Source organism: Antechinus flavipes, chromosome 1, assembly GCF_016432865.1.
Source record: "Antechinus flavipes isolate AdamAnt ecotype Samford, QLD, Australia chromosome 1, AdamAnt_v2, whole genome shotgun sequence".
Taxonomy (NCBI): Eukaryota; Metazoa; Chordata; class Mammalia; order Dasyuromorphia; family Dasyuridae; genus Antechinus; species Antechinus flavipes.
The window spans coordinates 679,548,124-679,569,632 of record NC_067398.1 but is presented as its reverse complement, the minus strand read 5'-3'; the positions used below and the strand labels follow the sequence as shown (position 1 = coordinate 679,569,632).

The 21,509-nt window shown below is 48.0% G+C and overlaps 2 protein-coding genes across 4 annotated transcripts; one reads left to right on the top strand and one right to left on the bottom strand.

Annotated features, from left to right (window-relative positions):
• Positions 1–524: 524 nt before the first annotated feature.
• On the top strand, positions 525–7,871 carry ZNF414 (zinc finger protein 414). Its single transcript, XM_051972484.1, has 8 exons — positions 525–837; positions 3,233–3,371; positions 3,526–3,621; positions 5,508–5,615; positions 6,009–6,114; positions 6,315–6,778; positions 6,935–6,985; positions 7,272–7,871. The coding sequence occupies exons 1-8, from the start codon at positions 835–837 to the stop codon at positions 7,577–7,579; spliced, it is 1,275 nt and encodes a 424-aa protein (XP_051828444.1). The 5' UTR covers positions 525–834; the 3' UTR covers positions 7,580–7,871.
• A 166-nt stretch (positions 7,872–8,037) lies between these two features.
• Positions 8,038–12,481, bottom strand: LOC127545306 (acidic leucine-rich nuclear phosphoprotein 32 family member B-like). Of its 3 annotated transcripts, none has more exons than XM_051972485.1 (7): positions 12,285–12,480; positions 10,510–10,659; positions 10,234–10,356; positions 9,640–9,835; positions 9,265–9,437; positions 8,822–8,879; positions 8,038–8,489 (listed from the first exon to the last, which is right to left on the bottom strand). In XM_051972485.1, exons 1-7 carry the CDS (start codon positions 12,336–12,338, stop codon positions 8,413–8,415), a joined length of 831 nt encoding a protein of 276 aa, XP_051828445.1. In that variant the 5' UTR covers positions 12,339–12,480; the 3' UTR covers positions 8,038–8,412. The 3 variants fall into 3 exon arrangements, 2 of the variants coding, with proteins under 2 accessions (XP_051828445.1, XP_051828446.1); XM_051972486.1 differs by having other exon boundaries at positions 9,265–9,431; XR_007949630.1 differs by lacking the exon at positions 9,265–9,437 and having other exon boundaries at positions 8,447–8,489; positions 12,285–12,481.
• Positions 12,482–21,509: the final 9,028 nt, after the last annotated feature.

Below are 21,509 nucleotides of genomic sequence, written 5' to 3'. Positions count from 1 at the left end.
GAGCTTGTTGCTTGATTCCAGTTTTCAGAGCAAATGATTGGAGTAATAACAATGACAGCGCGCATTTGTGTATTGCTTTAACATTTGCAAAGCGCCCTACAATGTTATCTCATCCGAGCCTACAACAACTATTATCCCCATTTTACAGATGAGGAAACTGAGTCAGACTGAGGGTCAGTAGCTTGCCCAGGAAGTAAGGAATTTGAACTCTGGCTTTCTTGCCTCCAGCCCGGTGCTCTATCTACTTGCCACCATTTTCTAAACGAGGAAAGAGGGAAGGGGATGCAGTGATCAGAGAGAACACAGAGGGAGTCGGCGGCAGCGGCAAATCACGCTTCCATGTTTGTTTATTCCCCGCGTGCTTTGGGTTTTATTAGCTCAGATTTCGATTTTCCCATTTTCAGCGGGGGTGGAGACAGATGGCCCGTTTAGCACCTCCCACAGCTCTAGGCCATGGTCTAGACGGGGGCGGAGCTCCCCTAGTGATCCCCCGGAAACTAGGACAGGGTGGCATGCCCGTCCCCACGCCACGCCAGACCGTGCGTGCGCCGGAGAACCACGGAAGTGCTTCCTGGTCACAGGGCGCATGCGTCGCAGGATGGTCTCATACTACCCCCCCCCGCCTCTATTCTAATCCACATAAGCCCCGCCCCTCCCACTCCGCTGGGCTCGGCGGCCCAGCCCTCTCCCCCATTCCAGGCCCCGCGCGGCCGCGCCTGCTCTCGCGAGAGCCGAGCCTTGGCACAAGATGGCGGCGACGTGAGCGTGTCCCCGCAGCGGGGGGAGCTGCAGCGGGAGCCGCAGAACAAAGGCAGCGCGCGGACACGGGGAGGGATGGTGAGCGCGCGCTGGGGCCGCGGCCGGGGCTGGGGCTAAAAGAGGAGGGGATGGAGAAGAGCCGTCGCGGAGGGAAGGGGGGAAGAGGGCGGGGCGCGGGACTGACAGACTGACTGACAGCTGAGGAAACAGGGACAGGGACACGCCTCTGCCTGCGTTCTTAGCTCCTCCCTTGTTCCAAGCCCTGCCCTATCACGTTCCAAATCCCGCCTTTGCTGCATGTCCCGCCCCTGTAGAGTCGTGCCGCCTGTGCCTAGTTCCGCCTCCAGGGGCCCAAACTCCGCCTTCGTTCTGGGCCTCACCCTTGCAAATTTAAGGCCAAAACCAGGGGGCCCCGCCTCTCAGGAACTCTTGTCAATATCCTTGACCCCGCCCCCCGGGTCTTAGTCGAAGACCTTGGCTCCGCCCCTACTCCATCTACTTCTTGGGTCTTGCCTCCAATGTGTTTTGTCAATTTCATGGCCCCACCCCCTCAGTGTTCCAAATTCTACATCTGTTCTAGGCCTCTCCTCGTTCCGAAGCCTGCCAGTTTCAGGTTCCCCGCCCATGCAGATTCTACTTTTGTTCTATACATTGTGGAAACTACCGTTTCTTTCCAGATTTCAACCTTAGAAACATTTTGGTTCTTTTCTTGGCCCCCTTCCTACAAGGTCTGTACTAGGCTCCACCTCACTCTGACCGACCTAGCCCGTCGATGACCCGGCCTAGAAAGAGCACGGGTTCTAGAGTCAGAAATCGGTGATCCCAGCCCACCTTTAACACCAGCTGGGACCTCAGGCAGGTCACTTGGGTTTACTCTCTTGGGTCCCCTGTTGAGTTCTCTTCCAGTCCTACATCTTTGTGTTCCTGGGCTTCAAAATTTCCCTCTGCCAGTTGTAGGCTGTGCCTTGTCCCAGTCTTTTTTCCACCATCTGGACTCTTCCCCAGCCAACTTCCCCCTCCTTCTGACCCATATTCTTCTAGAATGTAGAGGTTCAGGATTTTTCTGTGCCTATTCTCATCTATCTCACCTTTTCTATAATTGGTAATGGGCCCCAATCTAGGCCTGGTCCTTACCTCCAATCCTATTTCTAAGATTTAGAGCTAGAAAGGGAAAGAAAAGGCATAAGCATTTACTAAGTCTTGTGTGCCAGATACTGTGCTAATTATCATCTCATTTGATCTAAGGCAGTAGTTTCAAAATCAAATAGCATATTGACTTAGAAAACCACAAATTCACATGATGTTGTATTTTTATTTTGTGAACTATTTCCCAATTACATTGTAATCCTCTTCCTGCTACATTCAAGGGTTTTGCAGGCAGCTTGCTACTTTAGAGTTTGGAAACAATGTTACATTTAGCATCAGAGAACCTGGATTTGATGCAACTCAGCCACCGCTCAGTTGTGTGACTAGATTGACTTCTCTGCTTCTTGTTTTCTCATCTGAAAAATGAAGGGGTTGGACTTTATGACCATTTGAGATCTTTTTCATATTTAAATCTGATCTAGTCTGATCCAGCCCCTCCTGGTATTTATAGAGAGGATGAAACTGATGGCCAGAGATGGTAAGTGACCCAGCGAAGGTCACTTACAGGTAGTAAGTTGACAAAACTAGGTTGAACTCAGTCTCTGACAGCAAACCCAGGAATGGACTAACTTTTCTTGCCTTACTTCAGCCTTATCCTCCCATCCCTATCCCCACCTCCCAGTCTGAAATTTCTTGGCTCCTGGTCATCCAGCACTACCTCCAAACTCCATTCCTGGCAGCCATGGAATATGGTCAGGTCACCCTGAGCCTATTGTCTCCCCAAACCTCCCTCTGTCTTCCCATTCTTTTCTGCCATTAGCTTCCCATTTTAATCCTCCTGCCTGGCACTGGGACCCCTGTGCTTTTTTGCCCCCAATCCACTACTGGAAGAGGATTAGGGTCCATTTGCCCAGTGATAGCAAAGCTTTCCCAACAGGTAACCACCAAGGGCAGGTAGATTCAAAATCAACCTAGTCTGACCCTAGTTCTAGCCTGACTTGTTGGGACATTCTTACCAGGTTCCCCTTCTGTCAAGAGGGCATTGAAGTTGATGGTCCCTAAGTTTCTCTTCTGTGCTAACTTCTGACTCTTAACCATCAGTTCCCTTGCTGATAGTCTGTGGGTAGCTCAGCCCAGGCTTGGGACTGGAGAATGAGAAGGGAGCCTGAGGCAAGTGAAGGAAATAGGGGAACTCTATGGGATTTCTGAACCAAAATCCCCTTCTCAGCATTCCTTCTCCACTGGGGTAGCCCAAGGACAAAAGACTTGTGGAGGGGACTGAGGGAAGCAAAAACTTGGGGTGAGGGACGAGGTAAGTGAGAGTATGGACGTTCAAAGGTGAAAAGCCAAAGACTGACCCCCTCCCTATCTGGTTCATTGTCATCAGGAGGAGAGTTCTGGGATGGGACCTGGGGTCCAGGCATGTCCTGCACCGTTGCCCTACTCGGACATCTATGGCAGCCCTAGTCAGAGCCCAGCAGCCAAACCAGAAAAAGAGCAGCTGTCTCCAGCCTTCTCAGCAGAAGGTGAGTAAGAGGATCATGGATTGGCAGTTAGGAAAGGGGTTTTCTTCTTACTCCTCAGGCTCAGGGCCTTCCTGAAGAGGACTTGTGGTTCAGTGGGGGCAAACAGTGGGTGAGAAACATTGACAGCCCACAGTAACCTGTTTTCACTCTGCAGACTGCAAACACTCCAGCAGAAGCAACACTGGAGGGGGTGTCAGCAGCAGCCCCAGTGAGGAACCACGTCTTCCGAAACGCAGGCCCCCCTCTTCTGGTGAGAAAGTACAGCCTGTGAGGCACAGGAACCAAGTGAGAGGGCCAATAGCATATACAGGGAGGTCTGGTGGGGAGGCCTAAAAGCAGATAGGGGAGAAGGGGGGAAAGAGCAGAGGGAGGATACATTCCATCACATGGTGAGACAATTCATGTACTTGAGCATCTGCCTCTGCTATTCTCTTATTTTTAAAAAAATTTATTCTCTGTTCTCCTAATTGTCTTCTTCATCACCAGTTTCATTGTTCTTTCCTCAAGCCTTAGAGACACCCAAATACCTGGCATAGAGAATTATCAGAGTCCAGAGTAAGAACTGTACTGAGATCTCTGCATTTGAGGTCTGGGGCTCTGGGCTTTTAGTCTGCATGAGATGGCCTTTTTAGCTCCTTTTTAACTCCAAATCTCAGTATTCCTGTTTGTTCCTTCCTCTGGCTCCTCAGACTACTTTCAAGATTGGACCTTTGGTCATTTCCCTTCAGAGCTGGTCATCATTCTAAAATCTCAGCAGAATTCCCAACCTTCCTGGCCTGAGACCTGATAATTGCTGGTTCCTTCTGTCCTCCCTCTTTTGCAGGCCCATCCTTTCCATTCATACTGCTTTCTCCCGAAGAAAAAGCCCTTCTTATCTCTTCCCTGGAATATCCTAACTTGCCTTTTTGCCTTAGTCTAAGCTTCAGTCTAAGTGCAGCTGGGCCGGAACCCTGGCTTGGGTGGGAACTTGGAAGTGTGGGTTCTAATTGCAGACCTGCTAAGAATACCTTGGACAAGTGACTTTGCACTCTGAGCCTTAGTTTCTTTCTCTGGAGAAAAATGAGTTGGAGGGAGGGACAGCAGTGAAAAGGATTTATTTCTAAGGTCTGGTTGTGATATTGTAGAAAATTCTGTTCCCAGTGAAAAAGCATTCCCTATCAAGGCATCTCCAATTGTTAAGCCATCAAATCTCTCCTCTTAAACAAACCCCCATTGGGCCTAGACCTTCTTTCTGAGGCAAAGAATAAGTCTCTTGCCTTTCAGATAGTTTAAAGGCAATCGTTTCCTACTGAAATCTTCTCTTTTCCAGGTTATACACCCTCAATTTATTTCAACTAATCTTCCCAACATAAAGAGAACCCTTTCTCTATTCCACCTACTCTCCTGTCCCATCATCACTCAAAACCTTTCAGTAAAATCTAAACATCTGGACCAATATCCTTCTCTTGGCCAACATAGGCAAGCGATAAACACCAAATCCTTTCTTTTGCTTCTCTGCTCTCAGCCTCTTTTTAGCCTGGAATACCTCACACACCCTCCCATCTATCTGACTCCTATTCATCCTTTAAGACAGTTTTCCTTGATCATCCAGAAAATGTTCTCCCTTCTCCTGTGCACATTCAGACAGACCCTTGCTTTTGCAGTCTTTAGTAATTGTGCCCGTTGGCGGCTGTTGTAAGGGCTCTCTTCCCCACCCTTGCAAATGAAAAGAGAGATGACAATTGGCAGCAAAGGTCCTGGGTTCAAATCGTGGTTCTGCTGTTTATCATGACCTTGTATGAGCCATTCCACCTTCTCCATATGTTTCCTCTTGTAGAAAAAGAAACCACCACCAGGACTGCCTCAGTGGTTGTTGAGGCTACACACTGTAGACAGGAGCCCTCCCTTTATGTTATTAGACTCTCAGCTCCTTGAGGGCTGGTCTCAGATCTTCACGGATGCAGCATCCTTTGGAAACCTGCAGGCTTAACATAAATGTATTTAATATTCCCGGCCCGGCCCTCTCTAGCCTAGAACTTGGCACATAGTAGGTGCTTGGTCCTTGGATGAATGGAGTAGTGTGGGTTGGCAGAATTCAGGTTGAGATGTGGCTGAAGAGAATTGTGACCAGGCCCTGGGATGCTTTGTGTGTCCTAGGGAGACAGTTCCCTTGCTCCAGCTATGGTTGCCGCCTGGCTTTCCCCAACCCTCGGGAACTTGCTCAGCACCTGCACAGTCACTTGCAACCCACACAGTCCATGGAAGGTAAGTCTGGGGATAGAGGGGAGAAGAGGGCGGGACTTCCTTCCTTCTTAGACACCTCTCTGCTGGAGAGCCACACTTTTGTTCTGACACAGGAGTCCTCTCCACTGTCAGTCCTGGTCTTGGCTTTCAGTGGGAATGGTTCAGAAGCCTACCTACCTGGAGAGCCAAGAGCAATAAGTCAGAATGCAGGATTTGGAGTCAAGGATGCGGATTCAAATCCCGGCTCCAGGGACCACCTTTGTGAACTTGGCCAAGACACCCTACAGTCCTCAGGCTCCTCATCTATTTAAGAATGGCATGCCTTTCCAAGGCCCCTCATTCTACAACTGGGAGCTTGGGACAATATAAACTGATTCCCTGAATGTCATTTCCTCTGGTCCTATTCCTCTGCAGGGAAACGGTTTCACTGCTCAACCCCAAGCTGTTCAGAAACCTTCCCCAGCATGCAGGAGCTGATGACCCACACCAAACTGCACTACAAGCCCAACAGATACTTCAAGTGAGGTCTTTCCCCTGCTTTCCCCTGAGGTCCTTCTCCCCTCCTCCCCCCATTGGTTTTCTCTTGGGTTCTCCATGTTGACCTGTCCCCTTCTCATCCAGCTCACTGCTCACTCCCAGCCCTCCTTTGCCACTCTGTACACCATTAGCTCACTCGGCCTGCTCACCCCTCAGTCCAGCCTCTGTCTCCCCCTACTCCAGGTGTGAAAATTGCCTTCTCCGCTTCCGGACTCACCGCTCCCTCTTCAAGCACCTACACGTCTGCTCTGACCAGTCCCACAGCCCGGCCCCACCCCCAGCCCCCCTGCCCCCTGCCCTGGAGAAGGAGCTACCGGACGTTCAGAGACCAGCTGGCCCCGGCCCCGACAAGGCCCCATTGCTCACGCCACTGAACCTGGCCCCGGATCCTCGTCCCAGGGCTCCATTCCCGCTCCTGGAGGCCTCACTCTACAGCTCTGCTGCCCTGTCCTCATACTCCAGCCAGGCCTCAGGCCCTGTATCTGCACCCTTCCTCCCCTACCTCGGTCCCTCCTCCTATGGGCTGGCCCCTGGCTCTGGTCCCCAGCGCCTCCGTCCCTTCCTGCCTACTCAGGCCCAGGCTCTCCCTAGTTCTGGCCCTGGCTCCAGCTCCACCAGTAATGCAGCTGTCTGGAAAAAAAATCAGGGTGAGCAGATCCAGCCCCAATCCAGCCCTTATGTCTAAGCAGGCACCCTTTATTGTCACTAGCTTGTCTCCTCCCCAAGTAGGAAACAGCAGAGGGAAAAGTTGGTAGCAGGTGAGACTGCAGGATTACCTCCCCTGACATTTCCTCTTCTGGCAGGTTCCAGCAATAGTCCACGGAGGCCCCCTGGGAGCTCCGAGGGACCTACAGGTCAGTGGCATCCCTGTGAAGTAACAGGCTGGGGAGAAATGAGAACTGGACCCTTTAAAATGAGAAGGGGACAGAAACCACAGATCTAGGTCTTCATTGCACAGGTTGCTGCTTCAGACTTGGGGGAGGGAGGTGAGGGAAATCAAAATTGCTCAACTTTCTTCAGGAAGAAAGTGACCCAAGTTACTTAAAACTTACCCAGAAGCAAGTCTAAGATTGTGTAAGCTCTCTCTTGTCAGGAAGTCTCAGGATCACCGGCTCAAGGCTTTTCTCCTTCCTATGCCAGGTCATTCTTCTACCAGTCGAATCGTGTGGGAACACACCAGAGGCCGCTACACCTGTATGCAGTGCCCCTTCTCCACAGCCTCCAGGCCGGCTATGACCCTTCATTTGGAGGACCATCGAAAGACTCCACCTCCAGCCCCACCCCCGCAGCCACCATCCCCCTCAAGTCCCCCTCAACTTGAGGCCCAGGGGGGCACAGTTTGGTCACTGGAGCCCACTGCTGGGTCATCAAGTGGTCCTCCTTCACTCACCACTCAGTCACCCAGGAGTCAGGGGCCCCCAGCCTCAGGAGAGGACTGGGATTTCTAAGGCTGGAAAAACACCTCTCCTGCCTCCCCAAGTAGCACAAGGCTACCCTGTGAATATGGAGTCATTAACTCTGCAGGTGGCCTGACTCATTCCCCTTCCAGAATAGCTAGAGATGGAATCACTCCCTCTATTCTCCACTCTGGCCCTGGTGACTGCAGGGGGTGGGAAGGTAGAAGATTATTTTTATAATTAACTTAATATTGCTTTGGAACTCTGTGGGTCAGTGGGTCTAGCTGTCCTGGCTTGGCCCAGGATCAGCTGGGCATGCGGATAATAAAGCAGTTGTATAGGAGCTGCGTGTTTGAGAGTTGGGGCTTCAGGAATCATTGGGTAGACTGGGAAATTGACTGCAGAATTTTGGGGGGCCACCAGGGACTCTTCCACAGACTGAATAATTCAGGAACATTTCATGCCACATTCCCCCCATCCCCATTCACTATTTATTCTAGACAAAGATAAAAAATTCCAGTTTTTATTTATTTAAAAAGACCAATAAGAGGGAAGAGGGAGGGGGCTGCAAGGTTTATCCTGAGAAAGTGCCAGAGCCCCTGCCCCTTCAGGGCCCAGGCAGGGCATGGGACACATTTTTCTTGGAAACAAAGATTTAGAAAGAATTCCAGCAAATCGTTGCACAAAACACACCCCTGAAAACGGAGAGAACCTTTGGTCACCGAATCCCCTGGCCAAGCAGTGCCTGTGGAGCCCCTTCTGGAAAAGAACAGACCCCAGGGCCAGTAGCGCCCAGGGCTGGGGGATCAAAGGGCAAGGGCAAGCTGGCAGAGTCTGTCTGTAAGCCGCTGCTCGCTCACTGACTGCAGGTCAGGGCAGCTGGCTCAGTCCTCCTCATCTTCTTCGCTGTCATCCCCCTCATCATCGGCAGCTCGTTTCCTTTTCTCTCCATGTTGGGGCTCTAAATGCATGGAGGTAAGCCAGTGTCAGAGGAAGAAGGAAGAGAGCCCAGGGGAGCAGAGAAGAGAACCCCTCCCCCACCTTTCCCCTTCCTAGGGCTGGGGGTGGAAAAACAGCAGAAAAGGCCTGGACTGGGGGGGAGGGGAGGTAGTACTGAATGGCCATTGGCTTCACTTGGGCCAGATGGAATTCCCAGTTCCCTCCCAGAAATCAAGCCCTGGGCACCTTGGAGGGGGCCAGGCAACACTCCCACTCCCAGGTCTCTTAACCCATCCCCCCACTAGTGGGGTACCTCTAGGATGGAACTTAGAATCCCATTCCAAGCAGACTCACCTTCTCCCTCTTCCTCTTCATCCTCCTCTCCATCATCATCTTCATCCTCCTCATCCTCCTGAAGGGGTTGGGGAAGAACACACAGAAGAGTGAATTCCAGAATCTCAGAGTTTGAGGGGGCAGGCGCTAATATGACACCTTCCCCCTTCTCCCCAAATATGGATGAGAGAGGGGTAAAAGGCCAGTGCCCATGGTCACAGAAGAACAATGACAGAATTTAAACCCAAGGCTCCAGGCTCCCCCCACCCCCCCAAGTCTCCACCCCGAGGAATCCTGACTGCAGTGAATTTAGTGGAATGACACCTGAATTGCAATGATCTTTGACCTAAAAACACAGCCAGGTCCTGTTCTGTGATGACATCTCCAGAGGAAGGAGGCACCCAGCCTCTGCTTGGAGCTCTTTCCCAAGGAAGAAAGATGATGGAAGCCTACATGATCCTCACCTCATCCTCTACCCCATCTTCTTCCTCATCCTCCTCTTCCTCTTCCTCCTCCTCATCTTCTTCTCCATCAACATCTTCATCATCCTCATCCTCCTCATCATCAATTACATCCTCATCAAGCTCCTCCTCCTCTTCCTCTTCCTCCTCCTCCTCTTCTTCTTCTTCACCTATTACTGACAATAGAGAGCTCATGACCAAATAACCTGGGCTACATGACCGCCAAGGGGAACTTGGCCAAATACTGTGCCTGGATCTCCCCATCTATGTAATGGGGAGGTCGATATTCACTCACTTGAGAGCAAAGACCCAAGAAATGATTGGGGAAGAGAACTCGAAAACCGGAAGAAGGCCTTCTCTGGCCAGATTCATGCTCACCTTCCCCATTCTCTCCACAAACACTGCCCTCCCTATCGGCCTCTGGTTCAGAGTCTGGAGATTCCTTGTCATCTGCATCATAGCCATCGAGGTAGGTGAGCTGGGGCAAGAGGGCAAACACACTCTCCCTGTAGCTCATCAGCATGGTCACATCACATTTGAAAAGGTCCAGGCTCTTGAGGTTAGGCAGCTTCTTCTACAAGAAGCAAAAAGAATATATATTGAAGTTCAGGCCTCTATTCCATTGCATTCAAGTCCCAACACTTTTTGAGGAACTTGCCGGATCCAATCCCTGTCCAAAGGTGCTCCAGGAGTCGGAAAAAACTGCTCTGAAAGGCAAGCAAAGAGGTTTGGGGAAAATAGGAAATGATCTGGGGCAGGGGAGATCTCCTCAGGCTCCAGGCCATAAGGTCAAAGGCAAACTTGTATTTGCCTTTCAGGAAAAAATCATTTACCACCACAAGGAGCAAAAGCCAATTCTAAGCCAACCCTTGGGAAATAAAGAATTTGGTCAAGGCCCAATCATAGATTCAGTGAACACAGTCTAAAGGAATGGGGGTGGAAGGGGGTGTTTCCAAGTTTAGGCAGCCTCACCAGGGGCTCCAGTGTGTTGATGTCCTTGATTTTGTTCCCACTGAGGTTTAACTGGACCAGGCTGGGTGTTCGTTCTGCCAGGACCTCCAGACCTCCAGAGATGTGGTTATCGCTGAGCTCCAACTGTAGAGTCAAGGTGGGGATAATCAGGGGCCCAGACCTCATGCCCAGAAATTCCATCTTCCCTCCTGGGAAGGCACCTGCTTTTCACCCCATCCCACCCTTAGGGCTTCCAACCTCTGTCATCTCCATCCCCCTAATCTCTCCCTACACCACCTTTCGCAGTCGGGGAAGCTTGGGTAGATTGGCCAAAGACACAAGGCTGATGTCGACCATGCTGAGAAACTCAAGGTTTTCAAATTCCGAAGACAGACCTCCGATTTTCCCATCATCTGAGAAGCAGTTATCCAAGACTAGATCCTTCACCTGTGGGTGAGGAACAAGGTCTCAGTCAGTCACTTCCAAAATTTCCAGCCAGCCTCCCTCCCAACCCAGATCTCTCCCCCCACCTAAGACAGTCTGGCCATGAGACCACTCAAACCCAGCCTCCAGTGTTCCTCCAAATCTAGCCCACTCAAAGCTCACAATCCCATTTCTGCTCCCAAATTAGAATATCCTGTCTCCAGCTGGACCTCATAGTCCCAACTCTAAAGTGCAAGTTTAAATGGCTCAGCACTCCCTCAAAGACCTTCAAACTCCTTAAGCTTGCCCAGAACAGCCAAGAATGGCTCAGTCACTGCAGGCCCTGGCTCGAACCATCCTTCACTTAGGTCATTCTGGGCTCCTGTCCACACATCCTGGCTCAGCTTAGTCCCTATGATTCCAAAGAGACCAGGCCCAAGAAGCCTGGGTCTTCATAAGGATAGATGACCCAAAAGCCGGATTTTCTCCCTTCTAATGAATGCCAAGCCCTGGGCAGCTTGAAATAATCCCTCATGTCTTCAAACTTGGGACCCTGAACTTGAGACCACTTGTCCCCAAGACCAAGGCTCCGAATTACAAAGCCGAAAGATCGGAGCAAGAGGGGAAGATTTACTAAAGCGTGGCCCCTCACTCAGCTCCTCTGAGGTAAAGCCCCAGCGACCAGGAGGACCCTCCCTCCACCTTCCCAGCAGCCCAGCCAGGGCCCCACGTGTAGCCCTCTTCCGCTTAAGTGCTTAAGTGCCTCCGGGAAGCTCTGGCCGGGGTCCTGCCGCCTGCTCGCCACCATTGCCGGCCCGGACCTCCTAAAACACCCAGGGCCCCTCAGACCAGGCTCTAAAGACTATGTCCCCAGATTCGGCCACCAAGTGAGAGCCCCCTTAATGTTAGGCTTTCTAAAACCCTGACCTGGTTCCCGACTTCCCAGCGCGTTCCTGGGGCCCTAAGAACCAAACGCGGGATGCGCCATCGCATCCTGCGACTTCAACCCAAGGGCCGGGGTCTCCCCGCGCACAACCGGACCCCGGACGGCGGGCTTGAACCCCAAGTCCTGGGTCTCCCCACGCTCGCCCGTACTCCAGACCCCGTATAGCTTTAAACTAAACGCCAAGTCCTGGGTCTCCCCAAGCACGCCCGGACTCCAGCCCCCGAGGTTTGAACCTAAGAGCCGAGATCCCCCCGCGCACGTCCGGACCCCGGATCCTCAAGCCCAAAGCTACCATCTTCTAGCGCAAGTCTACAGCTCGGACCCCGGGCCCCTGGGCCTTCAGCGCTAAAGCGCACGTCCAGCCGGCCGCCCTCCCAGGCCCCACATCCCGAATCCGAGAACGCAGCCCACGTCCCGGCCTCCCGCGGCCCATGTGCCGGGCCTTGAAGACCACGTCCTCCGGTCTTGGCGCCCCAACTCCCCGGCTCCCTCCCGGGCCTTGGGCGCCCCGGATTTCGGCGTCCGCGCCACCGGCTTCCGTGCGAGGCCTGGAGGGCCAAACTCCGGATCTCGGCGCCCCAGGCCCAGACTCGAGCCCCGAGCCCGTCTGTTTTCCTCGGCCCCGACCCCCGCGCGACTGCCCACGTGCGGAGCCCCCAGCCCCGGGCCAGGGCCCACGTGCTCCGGCTCGCACGGGCCTCACCTCCCCGGGCTTCCTGTTCCGCAGCTCCAGCGAAACCCGCCTCTTGATGTCCATGGCTGCGCAGCCCGAGCCCAGCCCAGCCAGGGAGCCCCGAGAGCCCCGAGAGCCGCCGCCGCCGGGGAGACCGCCAGGAAGGCGCCAAAGGCACACAAAGGGGCGGGGGGAGGAGATCGCGCCCCCGAGGGCCCCGGAGCGCGCTCCCGGGCGGCCCAGACCTGCCCCAGCGCGCCCTCTGCTGGCCCCAGAGAGCTAACCCCCGCCCCCCCCGTCACAGCCCCGCCTCTCGTAGCGCGCGATCCCGCCCCCGCTGCGCCCCCTGCAGGCACCGCAGCGCCCCCTGTAGACCCCCGAAGCACCACCCCCATCCTAACACACCACTGTGAGCCCCGCCTTTCGTAGCGCGGGTCTGGCACGCTGGAGTATGACCCTACAGCGCCCACTGCCGGTCGCATAGAACCAACCTTCCTCTACGAGACAGCCCCGCCTCGGCCAACACGGTCCCTCCCCCAGGATGCCCTCTGCAGGGGAGCCTCCGCACCCCACTTCCCGTCTCTAGGCCTCGCCCCTCCCAGCTCAGTGGCCGGGCAATCCTTGCGCAGCTTCTCCGGGCGGAGCCTCCTGCCGGCCGCGGAGCGTACTCACGCTTTCACCTGCCAGTGACCGCTACGATTATTAAGTCCTTCTCCTCCCGGCGGCAGGGAACTGACCCCAGAGTCCCTTGCCGGTGGTCTCTCGTGCCCCGGCTGGTCCCCCAGGTCACCCCCTGCCGGCCGAGCGTCCCGCCTCACCTCCCATCCCGCGGAGCTTCGTGTAGCCCCGGTCCGCTCAGCGCTCTCCAACGAGCCCCGAAGGACCAAGTCCCCGCCTCGGGGACAGTCTGGGACTCATCTCTGCACACGGGCCCTTTCCACACTCGTCTGAAATCACCCGGGCTCCCCTGGGACATCAGGAGCTCGTCAGCCCCGAGGCTGCAAGAGAACTTGCATTTCTGGGCTCAGAACAAGAACGGGATCAGAGATTAGTACGGGGATCCCCCGGGGTGAGGAAATTCCAAGTCGGCACCTTTGCAAATAGCCTTAGTAGCTGGCTTGGAGCGCCAGTGTGGAGCCCATGGAGGGCTTGAACCCAGGTTTTCCTGGTTTTTAGGCCAGCCATCTCCTCGTCTTCACAAGCAGTCTAGCCCCCTTCCCTTAGCACCCCTGGCTAGCTCCCTTTATTTCCCTAGTACAATGTAATAGGCCCCTTGAGGGTCATTTTGGTTTCTCGTATTTGTGTCCCTAGCATTTAGCTGAGTGCCTAGCATACAGTAAGTGCTTAATAAATGCCTTATCCATTGATCTATCTACCTATACCTACCATTATGAGATGCCCTTTATCACCTAGGTGGTCAAGAGATAGACCTGAAATCAGGAAGACCTGAATTCACATGCTGTATTTAGATTAAAAACAGTTTTTATCTAAATGATCCTGGGTAAATCATTTAATATGTTTTTCTATCCATAAAAATGGAGATAAGAGCAAATCAAATTAAATAGTATTTACAGAGCTATAAATATATATGTCAAAGAAGGCAACACACAAATGTTCAGATAGTACTTGAAGTTGTCAGAGAGAGCCTGAAATGCTGATATAATACTTCCTGAGGCAAGTGGGGAAGGACACTGAGGGGAATCAGTTTAACCTAATACTCCCACCCTCTGTGGAGGATGACGGTAGCCCCCACTTTATTATGTCTAGCTACATAAATCCAAATTATGTCAAACCCCTAAGGTTAAATTTCCCCTATGAATCTGTCCCTAGCCTACATCATCTTTGCTGAAGGGTCAGCCCACTAGGACATGCCTTATGATGTCTTTTTCCTTTTTATAGCTAATTCTTTTGGGGTGCTAAACTATAGATTTAGCCTGTTAGTTAAGGGCATATTTCCACTTCATGGAGTATTCGGCTTCTCCTGGTAAATTGTGAGTTCCACCAGGAAACTTGTCTTTTCCATCATTAATTGTTAAAACCTCTATTAGCTCTATTTTTATTGTATCTCTTCATTTTTGTCTATAATTTCTTATAAATAAACTTTCCTTTTGCCAAAGAGAATGACCATTTTGAATTCTTCCTGAGCCCCAGCTCCTATATCAATCTCATCATTTAGTGTTCAACCTCAACACATCATTACCCTGAACATAATTTTGGAACTAGGAATTGCTACTCTGAACACATCACATACACATACACAGTAATACAAGGTAATTTCCAGGGCAGGAAAGAAAAGGACAAAAGGAGGTCTCTGAGCTGAAAAAGAAAACTAGAAATTCTAAGAGGTAGGCACCCGAAAAATGAGGATATTCTAGGCAAGGGAGACAGCCTGTAGAAAGGTATGGAGATGAGTATCTTATATGAGAATAATGAGAAAATTAAATTAGTATATGTAAAGAGGTGTAATGTGTATTAAATCAAGAAAGATAGGTTGAAGTCTTGTTGTAAAGAACTTTAAATACCAAACAGGAGCCTGTATTTTATCTGAGAGGTTATGGGGACTCATTGGAGTTTATTTGAGCAGGGGAGTGAGTTGGTTGGGTGTGTGCTTTATTGGTATTGTGATACACATTTGTAATCAATCCTATTATTGGGAAAGAATGAGACTAGTGGATCACTTGAACTCGAATTCTGAGCTATTAAAGTTCTGAGTAAAACTCAAAGAAAGGTAGGTGGATGAAGCTCTGGGGCTGCAGTCAGGAAACTTGAGTTCAAATCTAATCTCTTATATTTATTAGCTGTGTGATCTTGGGCAAGTCAGTATGTAGGTTAGTTAGGCAACCTCTGAAGGACAAAATTGATGAGATTAGGTTAACATTCCCCTTGGTCTTAAGTGGGATTCACCCAATTGGGAAAACTTTGGTTTAGCTACATAAGTAGTCTGATTCAGTTGCATTCCTTTGTCTAGATTGCTGACATGGGTATGGTCTGGGTGAGGTCTCTGTCCAAGAATAACAAAATCAGTCACTCTCCCAACCTCTCATTAGAATAAGCCCACTTCATTTTCTCATTAATTTTAAAAATAATAACATTTTCAAAATATATGCCAAGATAGTTTTTTCAACATTTACTCTTGCAAAATCTTGTGTTCCAAATTTTTCTCCTTCCTTTCCACTCTATCCTTTCTCCCTAGACAGCAAGTAATCCAACATAAATTAGATATGCAATTCTTCTATATATATTTCCACATTTATCACGCTGCACAAGAAAAATTAGATCAAAAAGGAAAAAAAAAGTTTCTCATTTATTATTAATCAGAGTTTATTTCTGCTTGTTAGGATCGCCCATTTTTCCAAGGGTATTAAAAAATCCAGTATTGACCTCATTTTATTGATTATTTGCTAGCTATAATTAACAATTTGATTATTAATTACCCAGAAATTACATCTCTTGGATTTTTCATATATCATACTGTGCCTCAGTTACCTCAGCTGTAGAATAAGGTTTTTCACAACGCCCACCTTGTAAGAAGGGTTGTTGTGAAGGTCAAATAAGGTCATATTTGTAAAGAGCTTTGTAAAAATAATAACAAAAACCTGAATTTCAAGCTGCTTGCTGAGATATTGGTAAGCAAAGATCCTTGAATTTCCCTAAAAACCCCGGCTCTGGACCCTGACAATTTCCTTGGGCAACCTCTGTAGAATCACCAAGGCATAGGGTTAGGAATTAGGAAACTTGATTCTACTTCTAGCTCCGTCTGTCTCACAGGGAAGTGGGTATAGAAAGGGGAAGGCATCTACTCAAACTTTGTAATGGGAACACAGAACACAGTGCTCTCTCAGGTCTGGCATTTTACAGTTTTGCAATCTCATTCCCAGGAGCTTAGATAGCCTTTTGAATAATGAGGATGATTTCAATTAAGGAAGTTCCACTCGGCCATGGGGACTGGGCAGTGATCATGGTATGGCAGATCCAAAATCAAGCACAAAAGGGAGCCTTCTGTGGGTGATTTGACCAGGTCTTCTAGGACTGGATTCTCAGTGAATCAGTGCCTTCTCTAGTGATTGGAAGATCTAGTTCCTGCTCTCGAAGAGACAAAAAGATTCAGGACACCCTGAGCTCCAGACTTAGGCCTCCCTTCTCAGGAGCTCAGCATTATACTTCTAGCACTGTTCTACCCATCTGCTTCTGCTTCTGCTCTGTGGTACCACAGTGGATGGAGCAGTTGACCTGGAGTTAGGAAGATCCTAGTTCAAATATACCCTCAGGGGACAGCTACATGAGCAGTGGATAGAACACCAGCCCTGAAATCAGGAGGATCTGAGTTCAAATATAGTGTCAGACACTTAACACTTCCTAGCTGTGTGACCCTGGGCAAGTCACTTAACCCCATTTGCCTCAGTAATATATATATATATACACATATATATCCTCAGACACTCACTAATGGTGTGGCCCTGAGCAAGTAACTTCACTTCTATTTCCCTTGGTTTCCTCAATGGTAAAAAAGGGATAATAACAGTCCCTGCTTCCACAACCAAATGAGATAATGTTTATAAAATGTTTGGCACAAAGTTGATACTATATAAATACTTATTCCCCTCCCCTCCTCCCCCCACTGCAGAGAACAATGTAGTGGTCACAACAGTGTCAACAAAGCCCTACTTCCTACGCAAGATTTTTCCTAATTCCCTCCAGTTGTCATAGCATACTTATTTTGTATATGCTCCTTATGATGTATGTTGGGTAAATGCCTTAGCCCTGGGCAATATCCTAGGAAGGCAAATTGTTCAAGAGTTGCAGATATGTATTGGTAGAAAGAATATTATTACTTGAAATTTCCTATCTGATTAAATCACTGATTCAGACAAAATAGGCACTGTATACACACAAAATAAAATCTACATACATACATACATCCTGACTCATTTTAAAAAAAAACCTATCCCAAAATTATAGCAGAGTGTGCATACTTATCTGCTAATTCCAGAACCCTAGGACAGGCACTATTATCTTAATTATATTTCCTATACCAGGCACACAATCAATGTTTAATGAAAGCTTGTAGAATGAATCGAATGAATTAATGAAAGTCATAACACTGAAAGAGAGGATGAAAAATTATTTAGGGAACTAACAAATATATAAAACTGATTCGTAAAATACATAACATATATAACATATATATACACATATACATATATATAAAACAAATATATGAAATATATAACAAACTGATTCATTATCCAGTGACATTCTATAATCAAAAAATGGGAGCAAATAATTCTCAAAAGAATTGCAAATTGTAAGTCAAATGAAAGACATTCCAAGTCATTTGTGATAAGAAATGCAAATCAAAATAATTGAAATTTTACTTCATATCTTGCAAGTTGGCAAAATCATAACAAGAGAATGGTCAATGTTAGAAGAGTTTTGGAAAGACAAATACACATACACCCTGTTGGTGGAGCAGTGAATTGGTCAAACTATTAGCAAAAAGCAATTTGAATTATGCTTTTAAAAAAAAGTCACTAATCTGTTCATAACCTTTGAACTACAGTTCCCACTTCTTAGGAGAGATATACCATAAAAAAGTCAAAGATACAAAGAATTTCACTCTCAAAAGCATTAATGTGTTTATACAGCACATTCACATAGTATCATGAAATAGAAACAAAAGATCTAGTGACTGGAGAATGGATAGACTAACCATGATAGAATATTAATGCATCCTAAGAAATGATGACGTCAGTGAAGTATGGGAAAACTCTTAGGAAGTTCTTTGTTGCAAAATGAAGGAGAAACAAGAAAACTATACAAAATAATTGCAACAATGTAAATGAAAATATCAACAATGACAAAAAGGAAACTCAGTGCTATGTAATTATAAGGACAAAGGTCTGCCAGATGAATAGATGAGAAAATATATATAGACTAGGGTCTATGGGTCAAGGGTTCCTTAGGCCAGTTGATCACTGGATAGTAAGGTTCTCAGGTGGATAGGTCCGTGATTAATTAGGTCAGTGCTATACCCTTAGTCTCATTTTCTCTCAAATTTCAGGTCCAACAGAATCTCTAACTGCCTGCTAGACATCATCACCTAGAGGTCCTACCAGCTATTTAAGTTTAGCAAGCCTCAAATTGAACATATCCTCTCTTTTCTCAAATCTTTGTTTCCACCAGCATCTAAGATAGTACCTTGCACATACAGTTATCTTTTCCACATTTTGACTTTCCAGCTTTCCCCATTGCACTTTTGATATATTGTGTATCACATGCAGGTTAAAGGTAAAAGGTTGGAGCAAAATCTACTATGCTTCAGGTGAAGTCAAAAAAGCAGGGGTAGCCATCCTGATCTCAGATCAAGCTAAAGCAAAAATTGATCTAATCAAAAGAGATAAGGAAGGGCACTATATCTTGCTAAAGGGTAGAATGAATAATGAAGCAGTATCTATATTAAACATATATGCACCAAGTGGTGTAGCATCTAAATTCTTAAAAGAGAAACTAAGAGAGCTGCAAGAAGAAATAGACAGTAAAACTATAATAGTGGGAGATCTCAACCTTGCTCTCTCAGAATTAGATAAATCAAACCACAAAATAAATAAGAAAGAAGTCAAAGAGATAAATAGAATACTAGAAAAATTAGATATGATAGATCTCTGGAGAAAATGTAATGGGGACAGAAAGGAGTACACCTTCTTTTCAGCAGTTCATGGAACTTATACAAAAATTGACCATATATTAGGATATATTGTGTATCAGTATAAAAAATTAAAAGGGAATTTTTGGAGAGTTTTTGGTAAGCCACAGATGATATGTAATGGCTATCAGATAACAGAAAAGTTTAGAAACTCAGAAATGCACAAAATAGATGTATAGTATTGTATACTATCGACCCAAATTTTATATAATAACTTCATAAAAGAAAAAGAAAAAAAATCAGACTTCTCTAGTATGAAGGGAAGGTCAAAAATACTTGGATTTTCCAGATCACAGGTAACCATACCCCAACCCCATCAATGTGGAAAGGATAACTGTACTAGGTACTTGATAAATTGAATTGAATTGAAGGTCAGTAAGTCCTTTCATGCTGGCCATTGGGTCAGTGGACCCTTTGATAGATGGATCTGAAGGTGAGACCCAAGATTCAAAAGGAGGCCCTGGCCAGTGTGGCCTCCAGGACTCAGAACACTAGTCCTTCCCTTCAGCTATCATTTAAGAGTAGAGGCACTCAGACTTGGGCTCAGCTTTTACTCTAGGTCTTCTTATTAGAACAACCCAGAAAAAAAAAACAAACCATCCCCTCACATATAGACTATAATCACATCTGGTTCAGGAAAAAAAGTTGTGTAGAACCAACAGAGATCACCTTGAACCTGGGAAAAGCAGGATTGGAGCTGGGCCTTGAAGCTGAGGAGGCACCTGTAGAGATCAAGAAGTTCCCTCCCAGTTGTCTCCACCCCCTCCCACCTCATGGTCTTTCTCCTTTCCTTCCTCCTCCCTCCCCCGCTGCTCCAACACATATCATCATCTGGTTGTCAGAGTTTACTTCCTGGAAGTAGCCCCAGATATTTCTGCAACCCCCCAGTTGTTGGTAGGTCCCAGAAACCAGCAAAGCACTTCAATCTACCGACTACTGGACCAAAGGAGCTCAAGAGCCATGGTAAGCGACTCTTTCTGTTCCTCCCTCCCTGCCATCCCTTACTCTTACTCACAGGAATGTTTGAAGAAAGCAGAAGTAAAAAATTCAAGCCCTACTAACTTATTTCTTTTGACTCAGGAGAACCTGAGAGGTCTTGGCCCCATGTGTGTGTCTAGGGAAGGTAGTCAAGAACAGCAGGAGGCAAAGGATGCAATATAGTGGAGGGAAGGGAGGAAGGACTCCCTCAAGGCTGAGATCACAAGATATATAGGGAAAAGAGATGAAACTTGAGAAGTAAACTGAGAGAGAGAAGGTGTGCTCTTAAAAGTTAGGCAAAGGAGTTTGGGTTTTTTCTTCTAAATAATGAGAGCCACTGTGGGATAAAGTTAGTGTGCTACAGCAGAAAAATTGGAATCAGGAAAACATGTTTCCAGTTCCTAACTTTATACTTTTGAATGAGATATCTAACTACTCTCAGCCTCAGTTTTCTCATCTGTAAAATGGGGGTGAGATTTTGTGCACTATTGACTTTAGTGGTTGTTGTGGGGATCAAATAAGACAAAGTAAAGAAATTTAATGGACCTTAGTGGATAACCTGTCATTATTTACTGGGGTCCAGACTTACCTGGTACCTCTCCTGCTAGAGACAATGACAGTGGCTGGGTCTCATGTGTTTGTCCAGTACATGATACCAATCTCTTCCCCTGGCCCAGGACCATTTCTTCTTGCGTCCCATGTTAGATGGCATGAGTTTTCCCAGGATAGAGTGGCAGAATCACCTCTGGGACTCAAAGAGCTTGCTTTCATAGAAGAATTTGCTCACTTTTCATCCAACCCTTTCCATCTCTCCTTGCTTTTGTTTCTTCAAAACCCCACCCCCAATTAGGGCATATTGGTGCCCTCATTTTTCTTTAATGCCATAGGACAACCCTAGTGCAAGCGAATATCGAACTAGGACAATGGGCTATGTTAGTAACATGCTATAGCTACCTGGGTGGGGAGAGGAGAGATAGGCAGTATTTGGCGGGGGGAAGGAAATATGGGCCATGGTTGAAGGGGGAGTATAAGAAGGGGGATAATAATAGTTAAAGCGGGGGGTGGGGGGGAGGGCCTAGCTGGGTGATGACCTGAAAATTGAGTTCCAAGGGGGTGGGGGCTTCCTGTGGGCCCCAGGAGCCCACAGACTGTTCAAGCAAAGTAGGTCAGAAGGACTTGTCCCTTCTTATGGGGCTGAGACAAGGTAGGGCAATATTTGTGACAGCACTGAAGATGTTTGGGTCTTCAACCCATCTCCTAAGTCAGTTTCTCCAGAGGAAGGAGTGTGCAAGTAAATGTTTATCAGTTTTGGGTGATGGAGAGGAGGGGAAGAGAAAGGGGAGAATATATCCATGATACTTAAAAATTTAGTCTGCATTAACATTTTCTACACCCCTTCCTTAAATTTAGACAACAGAAAACCCTCATCAATAACATTTGATTTTTGAAATATGTTAAAACTGAAGTGCTTCCCTTTAAAAAACTTTTTTAAATTAGAATTTTATTAGTATATTATTTTGTTTTTACTTTGCCCCAGATTTCCTCCATATTTCATTTCCTCCTCTCAAAGAGCC

What these genes read in the sequence shown, in the direction of transcription:
- ZNF414 (XM_051972484.1), top strand. An exon ending in ACGCAGGCCCCCCTCTTCTG is followed by an intron (nt 3,622 to 5,507) that starts GTGAGAAAGTAC and finishes TGTGTGTCCTAG; the next exon opens with GGAGACAGTTCCCTTGCTCC. An exon ending in AAGCCCAACAGATACTTCAA is followed by an intron (nt 6,115 to 6,314) that starts GTGAGGTCTTTC and finishes CCCCTACTCCAG; the next exon opens with GTGTGAAAATTGCCTTCTCC.
- LOC127545306 (XM_051972485.1), bottom strand. Translation starts at nt 12,338, where the DNA reads ATGGACATCAAGAGGCGGGTTTCGCTGGAGCTGCGGAACAGGAAGCCC. An exon ending in AGCTTCCCCGACTGCGAAAG is followed by an intron (nt 10,357 to 10,509) that starts GTGGTGTAGGGA and finishes TTGACTCTACAG; the next exon opens with TTGGAGCTCAGCGATAACCA. An exon ending in TCAACACACTGGAGCCCCTG is followed by an intron (nt 9,836 to 10,233) that starts GTGAGGCTGCCT and finishes TGCTTCTTGTAG; the next exon opens with AAGAAGCTGCCTAACCTCAA.